At 43.0% G+C, this 16,323-nt stretch overlaps 1 protein-coding gene across 2 annotated transcripts; it reads left to right on the top strand.

Moving 5' to 3' along the window:
• The first annotated feature begins 631 nt into the window (after window positions 1-631).
• On the top strand, window positions 632-16,154 carry sh3rf2 (SH3 domain containing ring finger 2). 2 transcript variants are annotated; one of them, XM_035161453.2, is made up of 12 exons: window positions 632-909; window positions 1,166-1,599; window positions 3,666-3,965; window positions 5,702-5,797; window positions 6,593-6,679; window positions 6,867-7,253; window positions 13,736-13,854; window positions 14,020-14,190; window positions 14,357-14,631; window positions 14,729-15,033; window positions 15,141-15,445; window positions 15,558-16,154. In XM_035161453.2, the coding sequence occupies exons 2-12, from the start codon at window positions 1,189-1,191 to the stop codon at window positions 15,736-15,738; spliced, it is 2,637 nt and encodes an 878-aa protein (XP_035017344.2). In that variant the 5' UTR covers window positions 632-909; window positions 1,166-1,188; the 3' UTR covers window positions 15,739-16,154. The 2 variants fall into 2 exon arrangements, with proteins under 2 accessions (XP_035017344.2, XP_047196655.1); XM_047340699.1 differs by lacking the exon at window positions 6,593-6,679.
• Window positions 16,155-16,323: the final 169 nt, after the last annotated feature.

The following is a 16,323-nucleotide window of genomic DNA, read 5'->3' as shown; positions in this document are numbered from 1 at the left end:
AGGTAAAGGTTTTTAAAGACTTAAGGTCTTTTTTAATGTACTTTAAAATAGTATTTCTTATTTTATATATATACAACATGTACATACACACTTTTATATAAAAACATGCATATATTTACTGTATACACACACACACACACACATTCTTTTTCTTCTATCATAGTGAGGACACTCATTGGCATAATGCATTCCCCTGCCCCTTACCCTAACCTTAACCATGAAAACTAAATGCCTAACCCTAACCTGGATTCTAACCCGGATTCTTACCCGGATTCTTACCCTGATTCTTACCCTGATTCTAACCCTGATTCTAACACTAACCTTAGAACCAAGTCTTAAACCTCAAACAGTCCATTGAAAAAATGAGGACTGGTCAAAATGTCTATGTTTAAAATGGTCCTCACAAAGGTAAAAGTACAGGTACACACACACACACACACACACACACACACACACACACTCATATAAATATAAATATAAATATATATATATAATTTATACATACATATAGACACATACACATACGTATATATATATATAAAAATAAGAGTCATATAAATGCACACACACGCCCGCGAGCGCGCACTCTCACACACACAGCTGATGAAGGGTTAAAGTGTGTTGGGCAGTGAAATCTGATACAGTTCCTAATGACTGAGTTCGGCTGCGGCTCAGACACACGGAGTTTCACCTGTTTGTCTAAAGCTTGATTCCCACTGGTCGGTTTCATGTCGTCACTGAAATGTGGACGGTGCAGCTGAGAGGTGTCACCGGAGGAAAACAAACGCCAGCAGCGCGTCGTCCCGTCCGCTGCCCAGGACGCTGCGTCATCGCGACAGAGCCGAAGACTTCAGTCGTTTCCTGACCGGGGTTAGTGTGAATTGAGTGGAGCTGACCGCGGATACACGTGTGAGTACGACATGTCGGAGTGCTCTGTGTCATTGAGAAAGAAAAAGTGGCCATGTTTCGTCTTCCGTGGACATTTCCTGTTAGTGTCAGTCTCACCTGGCCGCGCAGGTGAGACACCTGTAGCCTCAACAGCAGCGTGTAGCGTTGACTGACTTGTCTGCGTGAAGCCTGGCTGCTGCAGTCAGCCATGCTTAAACACCTTCACTGTGAAATAACAAACAGTAACATCTGAGCCTTTCTCTCTCTTCTCTCCCAGTATGGTGGAGGACAGTGTCTCATATGTACCAGCAGAGGCCCTTGTCTCTAACAGAGGTGGCCCCATATAAAATGGAGGAGCTGGCTCTGATGACACTGCTGGAGTGTCCTCTGTGTCTGGAGCGGCTGGATGTGTCAGCCAAGGTCCTGCCCTGCCAGCACACGTTCTGTGCCCCCTGCCTGCAGAGGTACGAGGTGGCCCACTCCCAGCTGCTCTGCCCAGAGTGCGGTGCCCCTGTCCCGGCCAGGACGGTGGAGGAGCTCCCTGCGAACCTCCTGCTCGTGCGGCTCCTGGAGGGGCTCCAAGGCTCCACGGGGCCCAACAGCAGACAGACTGGCCGCTATGCATTGCCCTTGTTCAGGGGCGGCTCTGCACCGAGGGAGGGTCAGCAGCAGCCTGAGGGTCAACACAGAGAGATGCAAGGCCACAGTGAGGTCAGTGCAAGACCCCGACCCAATCATCTGCCTATCTGTAATAAGTCCAGTTTGGGTGCCGTCTATCATCAGTATATGATTATTCCTCTAAATCTGGTTCTTCCTTTCAAAACTGAGATGTTATTTTGAAATGTATTGATAACTGTAAGATTATTAAAGACTTAAAGACATTTAAGAACATCATCAAAAATCAACAGTGACTGTGAGGATTTTCTCTCCACAAAAATTAATTGGTTTCATTCAGTCGTGAGATAAAAGCCTGTTTACAATTTCAGTGTCCCCCGTTCGGCATGCGGAAGATACTGAACCCCAAATAGTACCTGACGGTTGTGCCAACACTGTGTGAGTGATGTGTTGTGTTATGAATGCACTGTATAAATATATGTATGAATGGGTGAATAGCAAAAAACTGTACTGGGAAGCGCTTTGAGTGACTAGACAGACCATTTAATATTTATCATCTCCCATTAGTTATGCACTTTGTGGAATAAGGCTTATATATCTCATCTATGACCTGTTGAATTGTTTTCTCACCCCAGTGTATTCACCTAACTTAAGTATTCTTTTTCTTAATAAGTGTTCAGCTTCACTCACGAATGAAGCTGGAAGGTATCAAAATGTTTCCTCTGGTGAAGTGAGCCTAAAGTAAGTGATGAGCTTCCCTCAAACCTCCAGGAGGAGTGCGCGTCATTATTTTTACAGACGTACTTCAGACGGAGGACGATTTACTTCTGACATCATAGATGATAAAGGGAACCCCACCCCCTCCTCTCCTCCTCACTGACAACCAGCAACCACCACATCAGTCGATAGCAATAACTATCACGATAAATGTCTCATTATTATTTCTGTTAACTTTAAAGACAGATTTTTGTTGAAGGTTGTGGTTTTAAACTTATCACCCTGTGACCTGATTTAAACTCTAAGGATACCTCGCAGTCAGTCGGCCGTTACGCAGCGATCATTTGGTTCGAATGTTTTATTCTCCCGTGTGACGAGAAACACAGAGAGCTGCCTTCTCAGTTTGTCTTCGTATAAACTGCTCAGAGCGTTCAAGACTTTATTTGAAATGTGCAGCTCGAGTTCAGTCACAGTTCAAAAATCTGAAAACAGAGTCTGTGATGATTCTGGCATTTTCCAATGCGAAATTCAGAAACGCGCAGCTCAAACATGACGTGGTGTGATTTGTTCCAGCTTCACCAAAACTGTTAATTTTACTGTGTTCATCTTTAAATTACCTCTAACATAGAGATATGTAAAATAATGAACTCTGAGGAGATGAAATATGAGCTTAGCCTGACAGTGACAGGGAAAGGTGTGTTATTGTTGATATGGACAATAAATTAGACTCGCAATGAGATTATTTAAATGAAGCAAATTCTTTAAATTAACAATGATTTTCCATTTGTCTTATTCGGTGAAACCAATTTATGGATTGTAAACTGTACAACAATATTTCAGATTATTAAAATGCTGTATAATCTTTGAAAAAGCTATATTTCGGGTTAAAGCTAGGGTTGGTAATCTGGGAAAATTTCGTAAGACCTGGCTGCATTTGGCAAAAAATGCAACCCACCTCCTTCCATCGTCCCTTTTATCAAAGTTACGCCACAGTATAGTACTATAGTCAAAACTATAAATCCTCTTAGGGGGAAAAGCACGTTTCTTATTATCTGCATATCCAGATCAGAACATGAAAAAGATGCAGAGGTTTTTTCAAACTGTCTCTCATCCTGAGTGAAACCTGTAACACGGTTTTTCCAGAGCTTATTACAGATTTATATACCTGTCCTCTCTCTTGTTCACCAGTCACCTCTGCACAGAACCTGGTCACAGTTTGGCACAGTTGAAGTAAAAGGACATAATAAATAGCAGTGTTTCACCCACTGTCAAATTTTGACAAGACAATTCTCGTGTTCTTCAAAAGGGAGTGCAGCCTAGAGGGCCTTTACATCCCATAATCCATAAAGTGAACGATCTCACCATCTTCAGAAATATGATTTTAGTCAAATAACTTCATCTTGCAGTACAGCTGATGTGTGGTTTTTCTTTTTGTCTGTTCCCAGCTTGCTTTCAGAGCTTCCACGCGAAACCTGCGTGATGACGGATCAGGAAAGCCGGCCCTGGCTCCTGGCAACGGTATCACCCCGAAACACAAAGCGGATGAAAAGTGGCACCAAGGAAACGCTGGAGACGGCAGCGGTTTGTCTGTGACTGCCAGCGCACAGCAGGCCGTCACCCTGGTGCCTCAGCTGCAGCCCCTCCAGCAGCACCCCCAGCCACTGGTTCTCTGCAGGGCGCTGTACAACTTTAATCCAGAAGAAATGAACCTGGAGGACAGTAAATATTGTCTCAGCTTCTTCAAGGTCTGACTCTCAAACTGTAGACTTAATGTAACAGGAAACACTTGATCTTTTTAAATTACTAGCAACTGCTTCCAACTCTTAGATAGAGAAGAATAAAAATGAATACGCAGCTACTACACAGGCCTTCAAGGATTAGTAAAATAAGTGTTGCTGTTGACTTCATCTACTAACGATGTCGATGCAGCAGGATATGAGTGCATGGCTAACTACCAGTTTCCTGCAGAAACCTTAACTAGCATTTAGGATCGCTGCTAGTGCTGAAATATCATGTCATAAATGATTTTGATTATGTGTTTAGAAAAGAAATATAGTACATGTCATTATTGAAGATCCTTATTATTATTATTATTGAATATTTTATCAGAAGTTTATAAAATATCAGCACATTGTGACAAATGTTACACGTGACCTCTTTGTATGTCTGGTTTTGTTTGAGAGACTGGCCTTTATTTGTACTTTAGTAAACGTGCAAATGAATGACAAAAATGTAGTCAACTAAACGTAAAAGAATTTTCCATTTGAGTAAAAGTAAGTAAAGTAAAAGTTCTTGCAGAGTGTAGCCTAGTCCCTAAAGCAAAGTTTTACTACATCATTATGGCTGAGTCTGCTGCTGCAGGCGCACTCTGCTCTTGTTGAAGGAGGCGGGGTCTAATGTTACTTGCCTGCTCTGATTGGATCAATCAACCAATTTCCCCTTTCGTTCTTGACTACTTTTAAAAATCCAAAAGAACAGTTTGAACGTGTAATGCAATACTTTGTAAAAATGTAGTGGAGTAGAAAGTACAGATATTTGCTCATATATGTAGTGGAGTAAAAGTGCAAACTACCTTAAAATAAAACTACTTAAATAAAGGACCTTTTTGCTGTGAGGAAACGGTGCTAAACACTGAACCACTGTGCCACTTAAACAGTGACTCAGTTATAGAATTGGTTGCAGATACATTTTTTGTTGATTGACTAATGGTTGCAGCTCTAAAATATCAACTTGTTGCAGTTTCTTGAATTCTAAAACTAATTTATCTTCTCTGGTTAATAACATTTTGAGTGATGTAAAGAACATTGGCCCATGGGAGTTTTTTTTATGGATGAATGAAAGATACATTTTGTCGTTTTTAATAGAAGTCGTCTTATATTAGAAACATATTTTGAATATCAGATGTCCTTATCAGATCAGCATATTTTCCCCCTGCTCCAATATTAGAGAAATTGTGTGTTTTTTTTGGACATGAACTTGCAGTGAACTGATTTTGTGTAGCACAGAAAGTTCCCAGTTGTACTAACACATAGTGGTGATAGCTTTTTTGTTCTTCTGAATGTTAAGAGAGACTTGCGGGGCCGGAGGTTCAGATCTTTGTTGCAGTGGGTTGACTTACCCTGAAGGATTTCTGAGGCAGTTATATAAGGGCTTCAATACTTGTGTGCTCTCCATTAAAGCACACTTGAGCTCGCCTCTTTTTCTTTTTTTAAATGCAGATGGTCAGATGGTTTTTTAGAGCGAGCCTGGCTGCAGAAAGGACTGGGCCTGCAGACACATAGAGCGCTGGGAGAGAAAGGGAGGGAGAAACACGGGGAGAGTTTTCCGAGTTGAGTGCTCCTCACTCTCCAGGGCGAGGACACTCTGTCATGACCACCTGGCCATCTTTTGTCTTATTATTCCTCCCCATGGTTTCTCTGCCTGTTCTCACCTTTTCACAACTTTCTCTAAGTTGAGTTCATTACTTATTTCTGGTTTACAGGGCGACATCCTTACTGTCATCAGACGGCTGGATGAGTACTGGATTGAAGCCAAGCTCGGGGACAAAGTTGGAATTTGCCCTCAGCAGTTTACTGAGGTGAGAACATTTTCTTTTTTTACAACCTTCCTTTGTAGTTGGAGTGCAGGTTGTGGCCTTCTCAGAGTGATCAAGTTTGACACTTGCTGTTTTGCACTTTGATGGTGTCGCTCTTTTAATGAACTGAACCACAGACGTAGTCGCTGGATGTCATTAATTCCAGGTCACTGCCAGGGCAATACCTTAGTTTTCATTCAAATCTTTGATTCAGCCCTAAATGTTACTCTTGCGCTGCCAAGTGCTGAGGCAGAGAGCTAATCTGTGAAGCCCTGCTGTGTCTGCAGCTGCTCATTAGTCTGTGACTATGTGGCTTACTCAGGTCTGCAGTGCTTGCTTTGCTCGCTTGGCTGTCATTTGTTTTCCTCTGTACTTTCTGCCTCCAGGAATTAACTTCATACATGCTGGGGGAAACTCTATTTGTTCCTACAGTGGCTACATGTGCTGCCTCATTCACTTCTTGCTCACTTCTCTCACTTGTCATCAGTAGTTTTCCCTTAAAATGTCCCCCACTCCCATTAGTCCTATCCTCCTCTCATGCCTCCTTTCATATCCCGCTCACAACATTTCTTTTCCTAAAGCCCCGCCTCAGTGATGCTCTTCATCTTTATCTTCCTCCGTACTCTATTCTTTCATCCTCTACTTTCCTCCTCTCCTCTATCCTTCCCGAGCCCGCCTCTCCTCGTGTCGTGCAGTCAGGCGTGAAGACAGTAATGCTTTCTCTGCTTGGGTGGCATAACAGCACATCACTGTGGGGAGTGAAAGCATTAACCCCACCATGCCTGTCTGTGTGTGCAGCTCCTCTCTCAGCACCAGTCAACCCGTCCTGGCTTATTGGCTGGTACTTATCCTGCTGTCTGCCTGTCTGCCCAACAAGTAGTAGGGGTGAGTGGAGTAGTGATAAGTGGGTGTGTTTAGACAGACGTTTGGCTGCTCAGCAGGAGCAGAGGTTGACAGGCACCGGTAGGAGTGAGTTGAAGAGGATTTTCTTGACTGAGGATTGACTTCTCTGTGTGTTAGGATTTATCCCGATTTTCACCGTGGCTTCTCTTTATGAATTCATCTCTTTCAGCCAATCTCTGTGGCTGCCAAACAGCTAGAGGGAAAGAGTCGGCGGGCGAGTGACTCAGCAGATTCTCACTATCGTTCTGGTAAAGGGGGCAAAGACAAGGCCACTGACGCAGCCAACTGGACGGGCCATTACGGAGTCCTTCAAGTTCCAGCTAAGACGCCCATCATCAATGCTTTGCCCCTCTCCAGCCAGTGGAAACAGCCCGTGGCCGGCAGCAGCCACTTATACCAGACGACCAACATCAGCACCATCAACGGCTTCAACCGTCAGGGTCAGCCACTCCAGCTCTCTGTGCCCTCTGCTGCCCGGGGCCACTCTCACCCCTCCAGAGTGAACTCTCATCGAATAAGACGCCACTCTGACCCCTCGCACAGACACCTGTTACACGTGAGTCACATGCAAACATATCCGTCCCAATGCATTCTATACTGATGTGATAAAGTCATTTATTTGTATCTTTATTAGATTCCTCTTCCGTAACCTTTGAGCTGAACCGTGTTGGGCTTTGTTGTGTCTGCAGTTATTTAATTTAACAGAAGACATGTGGTTAGCAAGAGGCACAGTGGTTTTGTCTGCGGTAATAGATGTTTGTATGAGTCACGTAGGGATCAAGTTGTCCTCAGGGTTACAGGGAGGGAGCCATGACACTAAGCTTAAGGAATGAATGAAAGAGCGGCATCGCCCTTGTGTTTTTGGTCGTTACATGGTAGGTGGCTCTCATTAAGACAATACAGATGTGGAGAGGGGCTGGATATGAAAGGAGTGAGGACAGGAGTTAAGTGAACTGAAACTTTGAAAGGTCCTTAATCATCAGTCCTGGGACATAAACCAGGGTTTTCCCTCAGAGATGAATAACACAGGGTGTGTGTCCTGGCCTATTATTTGTTTTTGTTAGTTTTTTTAAGGGTAGAGAGTTGAAGGAAGCTGTGAACTTGTTGTCTACTGATTCCACAAACGTCTGTCTGTCTTTATGTCTCTGTCTGTCTGTGGAACGCATATCTCACGAACCGTTCCTCTAATCAGCTCCACACTTGGCATGATTATTGTAAATTGTCTGAGGAAGTGCAGTGCTGAGTTTTGTGTGATTCAGACACGCAAATGTTCAGTATTGTTAAAATCTGAATAAACAGGCGAGTCACAATCTGTAGCAGTCAGTGGGGAGAGGGCAGTGTGCATTCAATCTGCGGACCGAGTTGAACGTGTCTTCTTCTACGTCCTCAGATAATCTACAACAGTGGTTGACAACTGTTAGCGGCAAATCATTGCCAGATCATTTTGATAATCGGATTATTTTGATTTCACCATGTTGGACTGACACGGACATTAACGGGCATCATGGGTGACAATTTCCATCATGGCAACAACATTTAAGGCTCACTTCCCCTTTAGCAAATTGTCTACAAAGTAAAAGCATGTTTTGTTGCTGCAATGCTTTATATCGAGCTGAATTACAGGGCTTTTATTTTTGAAAAGTTGTAAGGTCTGAAGATTGTGTTGTTTGCTCAACACTCCTCTGAAATGGCAGACATGTAATGTATGAAAAAAAAAATTTTTTTAATTATCAATCACAAACGAATGAGATTAAAGAGATAGTTCACCCAAAAATGAAAATTCACTCATTATCTACTCACCACAATGACGATGGAGGGGTGGGTGAAGTGTTGGAGTCCACAAAACACTTTAGGAGATTAGGAGGTAAACAGCATTGCAGCCAAATCCAATCCAATTTAAGTAAATGGTGACTGATTATTCAAATGTAAAAAAACAACAGAAAAAATCCAAGTGTCCAACATTTAGATTCAAGGTCAAGATCATTTACACCATGTTTTCAGCCTTAATGTCTGCTGTTATCCTCAGCCTGGAGCCAGGTTTGAGGTGGACTAACTCATGATAAGGAATAATTCTAAAGTAGCTCAGGAGCATCAACACAGGACAAGCAAACTGCACTTGTATTCTTAGAATACACAAGGTAAAGACTTTAACGAAAAGAGTAAAGCTCATTTATTTATAATAGAATGACAAGTGTTCAAGTGTATAACACAGAGGACCATTTAAAGTACTTCTATTAACCTCTAGGAAGCACGATACCACTGGAAAAACCGAGCTCATCGCTACCTTCTTAATGAATCATTACGTAAACACTAGAGTCATGAACACACTTTCTCTCTGATCAGAATTTAGAAACGTACGGGCCTGAGGACAGTCTGCTAAATAAAGAATCCACTCTTTGAAACCTGCTGCATATTTGATAGGACTGCACCACATGATAAGATGATGGAAGGATGATGAAAGTCTCCAAGGGACAATTTCGTCCATTACCTTTTATTTCCCTAAATCAGGCAAGACAAGAGGAGTTTAGTGGCAGAGGACAAATCAGCTAAACATGACAATGGAAAAGCAACATGATAGAAAAACTGTAAGAGAACACAGTGTAAAATGCTATAAGATAATTCACTGATTTAGTCACTTTTTAAAGTTTAAAGTTCTTGATAAATTCATTTCCTATCACAGTTTTTATAAATAAAGCTGGGAGTCCTGTGAAATCATGGCCAGCGAGTGTCTGAGTGCAGTGTCAACATGAAAGCTTTAATAATACAGTGTAACCTGCTGCCAAGCGCCCCGCCTCTGAGACAATCATCTGTTATGTTTCATTTCAGATTTCACTGCTCTATCCCACAGTCGCACAGTACATTTCAGAACGTCAACATGCTAAACCTATACTGCAGTTTGGAGAAAAACCAAGACAGGAAGGGAGGTACGGGAGACTGAGAAAAATACGGAAATGGGAGAGATAAGAGGGGAAGAGGAAAAGGTGAGAGGGAATGTTGAAAACAAAGATGGCGCAGACCTGAGAGGAGAAACACAAAAGCAACATTTGTGAGCTGCGAAAAGGCAAAGCTGAAGTAGGAAGAAGGAGTGGGAGGCTTGGAGAGTCCCTCAGTGTGTCTGCTTATCTCTCTCATACTGACGATGATGAGTCACTGGTGAAGTTGCTTACATAACGGACCCCTCTCTCTCTCTCTCTCTCTCTCTCTCTCTCTCTCTCTCTCTCTCTCTCTCTCTCTCTCTCTCTTTCTTTCTCTTTCTCTTTTTTCTCTCTCTCTTTCTCTTTCTCTTTCTCTTTTCTCTCTCTCTCTTTCTCTCTCTCTCTCTCTCTCTCTCTCTCCCCCCACTCCTGCCTTCAAACTCCTTCCTCTTCACTAAGCAGGTAACACTCACTTTCACATCAGGCAGATGAGCCGGGCACTTCCCTTTTTTAAGAAGCATAGGGCTCGAGCTCTCCACTGACCAGAGCCACGCAGCGTGCGCTCTATTCTTAGTGTCGCGTTCCATCAACCCTCACCTCTGGCTCGGCTGTTTTTAAAGAGAGGTGCAGCTTCCCACCAACTGTGGATGAAATAATGCGTATTAGTGTGAATAATGGCATGCTTATGTAAGAGCAGAACTTAGCATGGAAATGAGCCAAAAGCAAAAAGTAAACATCCTCAGATGCAACAGAGGAGAGTTGTTTCACTGGTACATTAGGGCACCAGTTAGCATTTTTACATAACGCTTATTTTTAAACCATCAACAATTGAAGCCTGGGAATTGACTGTATAATAGAGCTGATATAATTCGTGGATTAATTGATTGGGAGTATAAAAAAGGTGGGATTTGAGCAGATAATAATGAACTTTATTAATAGAGCACTTTTCAGAAATCCACATTACAAAGTGCTCTACAATGGCAGCAAAGGTGTCCACAAATCTTTACTGAAACAGGAAAGACTTCCAAACTTGAGGAGCCACAACCTGGAGTTTCCAATCACACCCTGAGGTCTTGATATTCATCAGACAACAATTTCTAAAAACCACAGCCGCCTTAATCTCAGGAGGTTGTTGTTGAAGTCAGCGTGAGGGCTGTGTGAGTCAGGATTTAATCTGAAAGAAACTGTCAGACTTTGTGTGGATGATTCAGTGCAGGCCTGTAGTGTGAGCCTAGTGCTGATATTCAATAGAGATGGTTGGTATTGTGTCATTTCCAGCAGAGCTCCAGCCAACAGCAATCTGACCGTGTGTGTGTGTGTGTGTGTGTGTGTGTGTGTGTGTGTGTGTGTGTGTGTGTGTGTGTGGTGTGTGTGGTGTGTGGGTGTAGCATTAACGTCGGTTATTAATGCACATGGCACATTTTCACTTTGTGTTCATCTCTCAGCAATAATACTGGTTATCCTAAAAAAACTAAGTTTATCATCTCAGCCTTTGAGGTTATATATTTGCTCCTGTCCATTTGTTTGTCAGCAGAATTATGCAAAAAACCACTGAGGAGATTCCCAAAAACATTAAAGGTGATGGGACATGGGCAGGAAAGAACCCATTCAATTTTTGAGGGCAGATCAAGGAATTTTTCATATCATTTTCTTTAAGTTAACGGTCATACATACGTGAATGTTTCAGTGGCGAACATAAACATTTTGTCCACTTCCAATCTGTGAGAGTGAGGGGGCAAATAAAACATCCGCTTCCTGTGGCGAGGCAAATTACAGCGTGGCCACAGGAAGCAGATCTGTGACCGTACCATAACATTGCAAGATACAGCTTTTTTCCCCAATATATATATTTTCCCAGGGAATAATTATATTACGGGGAATTTATTCTTGTAGTTGTTTATTTCATCGTGGCTGATTTATTTATTTGATTTTGAACACTTCGGGGTTTCCTTAGGATTATGTGAGGTTGCTGGTTGAGTTCTCTCATTAGCAGCAACATTAATATTCTGTTAAGCAGATTATTTATTGCAGCAGGAACATGTCAACAGTTTAAGCCAAATAACACTTTATTCACTGCATGACCAATAGTGGAGTAACTGTATGTAAATACAGCCACAGCCACTACAGGGTGATGGTGCCTGGCCATCTCCAGCCTGATACAGCTGAAGTTTTGTATCTTTGGAGCTGATAAAACATTAACCGTGAGTGGTCAAAGTTCACATATAGATGTTAGATACTTTGTCGCCTTTCCCTCAAAAAAGTGATACAGAAAATGCAGAGTGGACCGCGGGCAATTCCTGCTTTGCCCATCGTGTTGGAACACCCCCTGACACTCACCCATCCAACTCCCCTGTGTGACGTGAAGCTGGAATGTCTTCAGGACATACTAAATGCATCCCAACTGTATCCCTCTTTACTTCTGCCTCACAGCACATCCTTTGACAGGAGAGACTCTGAGACTTACAGCGTTGGCTGCATCCTAATTATGGCTCTTTGTGTTTCTCTTGAGTTACAGTGTGAATGCAGTGCAGCTTAATGGTGAGAGAGCGGTGGGATCCATGGGATATACAGCACTGTTTATAGAGGGAACCCCAGGCCCACAGGCCAGCATTAATACTTTAAGTAGCAGTTGAGTGCTATAGTGCTGAAAATAGCAGCGAGCATCTGTGGACGTCACTGAGGAGATAAAACATTTCCACCTCTCTGTAATGATGACAATAAGAACACCTATGTGTGTGGGTTTGTTTGGTCAGAAGAGTAAATAATAATTAGAGATCTCACTAAAAAGCCCTCTTCAGTTCAGGTAATGAAGTCGTTGGGGATTAAAACTTCATGCTGTGTCATGAACCGCTGTGAGACACACCTCAGTATCACTCCCTGCTGTCGCTGGCTGAACCAGGCCTGACTCACAGCCTGCTGACTTCAAGCCAGTCACAGTGTGTTAGCAAAAATCAAGTTGGTTATTGTGTGCGTTTGTTTTTTTTATGTATGTTTTTACTGTTACTGGCTGACAGTGTATTTCTAAACAGCATTTCAGGAGTGATTTCAAAGAAAATAACCTGAAATCATAAACAGAGAGAATACATATAATTCCAGGAAGCAGGATGTAAATGTTGAGTAAATGGTTTGACGAGAAATCTAACCGAGTTTGACAGTTCTCTCCACTGCCATCATAAAAACCCCAAAGTGGGGGAATGTTTTGTTAATGAGAAAGAAGATAATAGAGGATAGGTCCCACATTTTGTCATCTGGAAACAGTACACCCATCCCCTTTTTGAATTGTTTTTGCTCCTATTCACAATGGCCAGTGAAATTGAGTGGAAGGGATTGGGGACAAAACACAGGTCTTTGTTCTGTGCAAGAGCATTTTCCTAAATTAATCTCAAATGAGGCTTCTGCAGTCTGAATTTAACCATTCTCTGGTCTGTCTACCACTTTGGCTGAGACTGAAATACTGCAGCATCTACTTGGTGGATTATAATTCAATTTTGCACATACATTCGTAGGATGAATGTGAGGGACTTTAGTAACCTCCTCTCCTCTAATTTGAGTCCTCTAAATAACATTTTCAGCAACATATTTTGGTTTTAGATGAATATCATGGATTTCAAGAAGTTTCCAGGTTCGGATCCCAGTTCGGCAGGGGTCTTTTCTGTTAGGGTTTCCTCCAGGTACTATGGCTTCCTCCCACAGACCAAAGACAGGCAGGTTGGAGTTAGGTTGACTGGAGACTCTAAATTGACTGTAGGTGAGAATAGGAGCGAGAAAGGTTGTTTGTCTCTGTATGTTGAACCTGCAACAAGCTGGAACCTTGACCAGGGTGAACCGCGCCTCTCCCCCAACAACCGCTGAGATTGGCTCCAGCCCCCCAGCGACGCTCAAGGGATAAGCTATTTAGTTCATGGATGGATGGAGGGATTTCCATGAAATTTTGTACACTGGTTAAATCATCACCCATTAATCCAAGGGTTAAGATTGTAGCCTCAAAACTTTATTACTCCACTACTTTGGTTTGTTAACAGAATGAATGATACCAGCTGCGTGGCTGTATGACTCTTGTTTCCATATTGTTCATCATGTATCATGCAAATATGATGATGATTTTGAATCCATACCATTACAGAGTAAGAAGATGACCAGTGAGACTCCACCCACCATCTCTATGGCTCTGCTAAACCCCCAGATGTCCTCGGCCTCTGCTGACAGTAAAAACTCCTCCACGCAGCAGCTTTCCATCAGTGTGTGAGTCACTGTTTTAAACTGCATATTAATTGTATGATAATGTGGGGTCATGGAAAAAGGAACATAAACATTCAAATAATGCAGAAAAAGGCAGCTAAATATGAAAATACGTTTTATTATACATTATAGAGTTAACAGAGACACTCTTCTGTGTGACCCCCTCAGGTGTGCTGTCCTGTACTCCTACAAACCACGGCGGCCAGAGGAGCTGGAGCTGAGGAAAGGAGAGATGGTGGGGGTGTACGGAAAGTTCAAAGAAGGCTGGCTGCGAGGGTTATCACTCAGGACGGGCAAAGTGGGTATTTTGCCCAGCAACTACATCTCGCCTGTGCTTAGGTGAGAGACGGTGGGAGCTGAATGACATTTAGAGTCAGACCGTGATTTGACGTGGGCAAGATGACATGTCAACCAGCACACAGTTATCCATGAAATATATCACTGTATCACAGAGGCTGGTGCTTGGTTCAAATAAACTTTCCAATTTGTATTTTTCTCCCTGCAGAACGTCAGCCAGACTCCTGGAGACCAAAGCAGCTACTGCGTCCTCACAGTACAACACGGTAGCTGGAAGGAAACCGACTGCTGCCAAGAATCCTGCTGTGGTCCTTGCTCTTGATAGGGTGAACACTGATGGAGCAATACACTCAACAGGACAGGTTCCATCTGTGCCAAATGGAGCACAGCATGCAACGTCATCCACGGGCGCTGGAAAACCGTCCTTCTATGGTCGCTCCCAAGGTTGGGACACTGTGAGGCGTATCTTTAACCCTCATAGAGGTGAGTGTTAAACAACATCATGTCTTTTGATTTCTTAATTCTGTCACTAGGTTATTAGAGAATATCTTTTTTAATGTTTTTTTTGTTTTTTTTTCAGGATCAAACCACTTCTCCAATATGTCCACTTTGAATGTCCTGTCCAACTCACAGCACTTTGCACAAGTTCAAGCGTCTGGCTACTCACCTGCCATGCAGAGGAAGAAAAACAGCAGCATCCTGTCCAGCTCTGGTAGAGCCATGGGCTGGATGACTGAGCCAGCAGCGCCCTCTGCTGCTGGAGTCCTGAAGGACAGGGACTTCACCGCTTCACACGAGGCAACAGCTCAGTATGATAGACACCCCTCCGGTGGGCCTCACTCCATTTTAGTCAGACCTGACTCGCACAAGAACAATACAGAGAAGGTAATGTCATACTGCTGATCTCTGTGCATACAGTCTTGAACTCTTACTCTCTATTTGATCACTGTTAAACATGTTTACATTCTGACAGTAAATATTTATGTTTCTAGCCTGCAAAGTCAGTGCGCTTCCTCACAGATGAAGACTCCTCTGCTCCAAGGCCTCGAACCTCCTCCTGGTCCTCAGGCAATCAGGTCCCCACCAACTCCCGGTCGGGGCCCGCTCCATTAGAAGTTTGGGCCCCATCGCTCACCCTGGGAAGAGATGGACCGGGGATCATTCTCAAGGAAGGAAAAGCTCCCGTTCTCCGGAAGGGCCTTGACAAGGCCATGTCAGACCTGAATTCTAACCCACAAAAACCAATGTCATCACAACAGTCCCTGTCAGCTGCATCAGCTCAGTTTATCCCCAGCAGGTGTGTTTGCCTGTGACATTAAGCAGTGATTGATTATCAGAAAGACGAAGTAGACTTGAAATTTTGTTATTTATTTAATGAACTGAAAAATATATATTTTTTTTTTCTTCAGACACAGAGTAACCATAACGCATTTGGCCCAGACAGAGTCAGAATTCAGTCTGCTCCAAGGAGAGCTCGTCCTTCTCCACAGACCTCGACCAGACGGACGGATTCTGGTTACTCAGGAGAGCAATGGGCAGACGGGGCTATTCCACAGCAGTGTTCTTCAAGCCTTGGAGAGGCTCAGCTGACTGTGTAGTACAACTGTTGTAGTAAATATTTCTATACTCCATATGTTCAAGCTGCCAAACAACTTGAGTGACCTGACGAACTGTGAGATGCGAGCTGAGGTTAAAAGGTTAAGGCTGCTAAATGACAATCCCATGAATGAGTTGTTTGTTTTTGTCCTGAGTACATATGAGAGTATATTGTTGAATATTCCAGAGGTATATTTTGTGTCCGTCAGCGTGTGTACATGTTTGTGACACATACCTTTGCACAAAAACCCATCTAATGACTGTTCCTTGTTTGATACCCATGTTACATACATTGGTGAGTGCCTTTGTTAAAACCCACACAGTAGACAAACTATATTTAAATATATTTAGAGATATTATGATGTAAAATATCTGTAATGCTTATGTTAGAATAAACTTCCAGAACAGTAGCAGTTTGATGTCTTCTGTCATGTGTATAATGTAATCCTTTGGTTAAAATAACAACTTCCAATGTCACATACAAAAATCCTCCTCCTTATCCATAAATCCCTCCATCCCGTCCCCCGTACCGGTCTGACGAACTCCACCCTCATACTCCATCCTGGAACCTACAGTCCT

The sequence above is a fragment of the Hippoglossus stenolepis genome, chromosome 7 (assembly GCF_022539355.2).
Source record: "Hippoglossus stenolepis isolate QCI-W04-F060 chromosome 7, HSTE1.2, whole genome shotgun sequence".
Classification (NCBI taxonomy): Eukaryota; Metazoa; Chordata; class Actinopteri; order Pleuronectiformes; family Pleuronectidae; genus Hippoglossus; species Hippoglossus stenolepis.
This window is presented reverse-complemented; position numbering and strand designations above follow the sequence as displayed.